This window comes from Gossypium hirsutum, chromosome D02 (assembly GCF_007990345.1).
Source record: "Gossypium hirsutum isolate 1008001.06 chromosome D02, Gossypium_hirsutum_v2.1, whole genome shotgun sequence".
NCBI classification, from domain to species: domain Eukaryota; kingdom Viridiplantae; phylum Streptophyta; class Magnoliopsida; order Malvales; family Malvaceae; genus Gossypium; species Gossypium hirsutum.
This window is the reverse complement of record NC_053438.1, coordinates 59,131,259-59,136,418: the sequence shown is the minus strand read 5'-3', so window position 1 is coordinate 59,136,418 and position 5,160 is coordinate 59,131,259. Positions and strand designations below refer to the sequence as shown.

The following is a 5,160-nucleotide window of genomic DNA, read 5'->3' as shown; positions in this document are numbered from 1 at the left end:
TAAAAATTTTATATAAATTAACTTGGTACAATTTTTTTTAGTCAATTAACTTCACAACCGCTAAGTGTCTTTGGCTTGACTGTATAATCATGGATCTAAATTTTTTTTCATAAATCGAAAGTATATTTTTAATTACAAAAGGGTATATTAATTTATTTAATTATAAAATTGATTTGAAAATAGAAATTTTAGGTGGCATCACACTTATCATTGGGAATCTAGTAGTAGTGAAATCGTTATTACAATGGGGGTAACAGGAGAGAGAGCGAAAGGGCAAGATACACAATAATTGCTCTTTAAATTTTTAAATATCAGCTACAAGAGTAAAGCCAGGGTGAAATTTTTGCAACTATATATATATATTGTTCAATGAAGAAAATTATGCGCTTTGAAGTCTAAGCATCTTAGCTTTTTGCTTCAAAGACACAAGCCTCCTAAAACAGAACTGTTACATTGGAGAGGAAGATAAGCCCATCAAGTTAGCTCGATTCCTTTGTTCTTTTCTAATTTGGAGATATTTTTTCCTGGTGTAGGATATTTGCCTTTAATCTATTTTACCCATATTCTTGTTTCTTAAAGCATTTTATATTATGTGCCGCAACAACGCAAATTTAAACATACCCGTATTGTTTGATACACTTTTCGATTCCATATCTCTAACAGTAAAAAAAGAAAAAGTACATCGCTTTAGCTACATGCATCTCAACATTCCCATAAAAATCTTGTAGGGGAATAAACAGAAATTAAAAAGAAAAGAAAAGTTAACCAAGGGAATCACCATAGCTAAACCAAGACATTTTGTTATCGCATTGACATTCAACAATGAACGTATGTTTGAAGTTGCCAAAACTTCCAGTCTAGGAATCTCCGGAATCACTCATCTTTAGTCTGTTATATCTTGGGGGGACAATATATTTGGAAGCAATTATTCAAAATTCTAATCCTCTGGTAGCACTTCATAACTTAAACCCCATTGGAAGCAAGGAAGAAGTTCCTTCTCCAAATGAACTATATATATATTGCTTATGACTATGATTTAAGTCAAATATAATCCAACAAAAACCTTCAGTAAACAATCCACCTCTTTAACACAATGGAGTTGTCATCTGGGTTCTATGGGAGGAGCAACCCACATATGTTATCGACCTCAGGTGGCAAAGCAATGGGGAAGTTAATTGAGGCCACCCATGAGCCTGCTGGTGTTGAAATTAACATGAAACCTGTTCTTGACATTGTTGAAGACATCTTTGAACGAGCAACCCCTGCTGCTCCGGTAACTACAGTTCAGGTTAAAGCCTTCATTATTACCTTCTATATGCATATATAATATGATTAATTTAATGTTTGAATAGGGAGCAATCAAGCAAGCGGATGCTTCGGAACCGGATGAAAGGGCTCTCCATTATTCCAGCCTTGAACAGATGATGGACGTCTTATCAGCCACCATAAATAGAATTTCCTGCGAGGTTAGAGTACTATTCTCATCTTCTCTACTGCGTCAAAGGAACCCAGTTTAAAAGGCTATTGTGATATTTTGTAATGATGGCAGATAACCTACCGGTTGTCTATTGGTGAAGATGCACATTCAACAACTCTAGCAGTGGCTCAGATAGTTAAAGGCTACTCGTGGGATGCAAAGATTGTGCTAGCCTTGGCAGCATTTGCGATGACTTACGGTGAATTCTTGCTGGTGGTTCAGCTTTACGCCACTAATCCACTTGCCAAAGACGTTGCACTCCTCAAACAGTTGCCTGAAATTCTTACACGAGCTGACCTTTTGAAACCCAAATTTGACACACTTGCCAACCTCATCAATGCGATGGTGGTGGTAGCCAAGTGCACTGTGGAATTCAAGGGGCTTCCATCTAAGTACATTAGGCCCGAAGACCCGGAATTGTCATCCGCCAATGCTGATATTCCTTCAGCTGTTTATTGGACCATCCGAAGTACAGTGATATGCTCATCACAAATTATGGGTCTCATTAATATGGGCCACGAGTATGTCATTGTCTTCTCTAAGTATTAGGAGTAACGGAGAACAGTGTTTCTTATATCTGATAATTCTCTGATATAACATTTGATGTTTCCCTCAGGTTCTTATCATCGACAACAGATGCTTGGGAGTTGTCAAGTTTGACGCATAACATCAATAGCATATACAACGATCTAGTGGAGAAACTCAATCGTTGTCGTCAACGCATTAGTAAGTCCATCGTCCTTTCGCGTCGCTGTTGCAAGATTACTTTTCACATCAAAGTATATGGATCACGTCCTAACTAACGCCATCTTGAACCATAAATCGATATTGACGAACTTCGGTTAATGAAATGCAGATGAGAGAAAGGATATTGAGGCATTTGAAACGTTGGTGCGCCTCTTTGATGCAGTCCATATTGATAATATGAAGATCCTCAAAGCTCTGATTTACGCTAAGGATGACCAGCCCCCACTTTGGGATGGAACTACTAAGCAAAGAGTATGCTTTAACCTTCCCATCTTTAGCCTTCTTTCCATTTTCCGAGATACAGTAGTCATGGATAATATTCGAGTAAACTATAATTTGAATCAATTACTGGACTGAAAATAAAAATAAATCATTAAAATAAATTTTAACAAAACTTAAATATTTAGAATAAATCTAAAAGAGATCCCGCAAGTGATAAGAGTTGAACATGAAAAATTTATTTCAAACTTTAATTTTACTATTTTTAAAAAATTTCTTTTTTTATATATTTTTCTTGTCTGTTTTAATGTTTATGTTTGACATTAACTTTTGAAACTTCCTTCCAATACTGAAATTCAAATTCCCAACCACCCTTCACATGAATTAATTGGACTATTAGAACCATAACCATACGAAGGATAAGGCTACACTTAAATTGTTGTAAACATATGTTTTTGACCACTGGTAACAAATACAGGTTAGCATTGAATTGCTGAGGAGGAAGAGTGTGCTATTACTGATTTCAGACCTTCAGATCCCGGAAAAAGAGCTTATTATTCTTGAACAGATCTATAATGAATCACGAGTGCAGCCAACGAGGATCGAGAGTCAGTACGAGGTGATTTGGATCCCAATCGTTGACAGATCCAGTACATTTGATGACACAATGAGGAAGCAATTCGAGTCTCTACAAGCAATGATGCCATGGTACTCGGTCGGTCACCCTTCCATGATTCAACCAGCGGTGATGAGGTACATCAAGGAGGTGTGGGGTTTCAACAAGAAGCCTCTGCTAGTGGTGTTGGACCCTCAAGGAAGAGTTGTGAACCCTAATGCGATGCCTATGATGTTTATTTGGGGAAGCATGGCTTTCCCTTTCACCAAGCTCAGGGAAGAAGCTCTTTGGAAGGAAGAAACATGGAGGATTGAACTATTGGCATATTCCATTGACCCCTCCATAATCAATTGGGCAAGTCCTTAAAACCCTTTTCGAATTTGATTTAAATATATAGCAAAATGCTAGTTTTAACTCTTGTAAGCCATTACATTTGCTATTGTTGCAGTTAACGGATAGGAAATTCATTTGCTTGTATGGTGGAGAAGATATGAATTGGATCCGGAAATTCACAACAACTGCAAAAGCCGTTGCGAAAACTGCCAATATCGAATTGGAGATGCTTTACGTGGGAAAAAGCAACCCTAGGGAGAGAGTTCGAAGAAACATGACCAACATCGAGTTAGAAAATCTCAGCCATACACTGTCAGACATTTCGCTCATATGGTTCTTCTGGGTGCGACTTGAAAGCATGTGGCACTCCAGAGCTCAGCACGGCGTGACCGTACGAAATGACCTAATCATGCAGGAGATTTTGACCATGCTCGGCTTCGATGGAAGCGATCAAGGGTGGGCCGTGATAAGTAGGGGAGCCGATGAAATGGCAAGGGCTAAGGCGGAGACCTTTTTGAAAAGCCTGGAAGAATATACGGCGTGGGAAGCGGCGGCGGCGGAGAAAGGTTTTATTCCGGCACTGAATGATCACTTTCGAAGTCTTCGCACGGAGCACCATTGCAACCGCCTGACGCTTCCGGGGATTAGTGTTGCTGAGATTGGAAGCATCAAGGACACGGTCGTTTGCGTTGACTGCGGCAAGCCGATGGAAGCGCTCCTCATGTTCCGCTGCTGCACCGATTGATGTTTAAGGCGTCGCTGATCGACCGTGCTCATTGGAGTCATTTTGGAGTTGGTGTTAATAATTACAAGCTGCTTTGCTTGATGCTATAAGTAGGCTGCTGAATAAAATGTTGAAGAAATCCCATGTATTATTAATATATGCGAATTGCATTTCGCATGCAGGAAGTTCACAATCCCGGGATTAGTTCTTTTTCCTGGCATGATAAAATAAAGTCTGTTACCTTTCCTTTCCTTTTTCGGTTTTCTTTTTACCTTATTAGAAATAAATACTAATTTGCTTTTTAACTTACAAATTGAACTTATATATAATGACTAAGATGAAATTAATATATATATATTTTATTTCTTATAACTTTTAATATTTTAAATAATTTTGTATAGGAAGACCCTTTTGCTATTTAATCTAATGTATAGTAATTATTTGCTCATCTTTTTTAGTTGTTAGCATCTTGGTTGTTGTCCACTTCATGTGATGACATACTAGTCTATTTGATTTGTGCTAGCACCAGTTTTGAGGTATGCTCCATTATTGAGAAACAATTTGCTACTCAATCTAGTATTAAGACCTCGAGTCAAAGGCATATGCTATATTCTCAGAAAAAAGGGCAGATGACCATAAAAGAATACTTGTTCAAGATAAAGAATATGTGTGATGTCTTGTCTGCAACAGTGAGATTTGTGTCTGATCAAGAACAAGTAAATATAATTCTTGCAGGGCTTCCACTTGAATATGACTCAGTTAGAGTAGTGACTTCAGCTAATTCTGTTTCTCTTGAACTTCTTGCTGAAATGTTGATTGATTGTGAGTGAAGGCAGCTTGAATTTGTAACAGTGCGCCTGGTGAAGTCCTAGTATTCAGTTACTATTTATTGAGATATGGTATTTAAGGTAAATTTTGAATGAGTAAGGTATTAATTTTGACTAAGTATAAGACTTCGTGAATGCGCCAACTGATGAATCTTGTGTTTGGCGAGCTCGGAGGTTTAGCAAACTCTCCTGTGGAGTATATGCCACCTCAGTTGTT

General features: G+C 37.9%; 1 protein-coding gene across 1 annotated transcript; it reads left to right on the top strand.

The window, feature by feature from the left end:
• Positions 1-1,035: 1,035 nt before the first annotated feature.
• On the top strand, positions 1,036-4,367 carry LOC107909743 (protein SIEVE ELEMENT OCCLUSION B). Its single transcript, XM_016837381.2, has 7 exons — positions 1,036-1,273; positions 1,353-1,466; positions 1,550-1,998; positions 2,094-2,203; positions 2,334-2,476; positions 2,922-3,413; positions 3,508-4,367. The coding sequence occupies exons 1-7, from the start codon at positions 1,094-1,096 to the stop codon at positions 4,135-4,137; spliced, it is 2,118 nt and encodes a 705-aa protein (XP_016692870.1). The 5' UTR covers positions 1,036-1,093; the 3' UTR covers positions 4,138-4,367.
• The last annotated feature ends 793 nt before the right edge of the window (positions 4,368-5,160 follow it).

Coding starts and splice junctions, on each gene's coding strand:
- LOC107909743 (XM_016837381.2), top strand. CDS start 1,094: ATGGAGTTGTCATCTGGGTTCTATGGGAGGAGCAACCCACATATGTTA. Junction 1,274..1,352: donor GAGCAACCCCTGCTGCTCCG/GTAACTACAGTT, acceptor ATGTTTGAATAG/GGAGCAATCAAGCAAGCGGA. Junction 1,467..1,549: donor TAAATAGAATTTCCTGCGAG/GTTAGAGTACTA, acceptor TAATGATGGCAG/ATAACCTACCGGTTGTCTAT.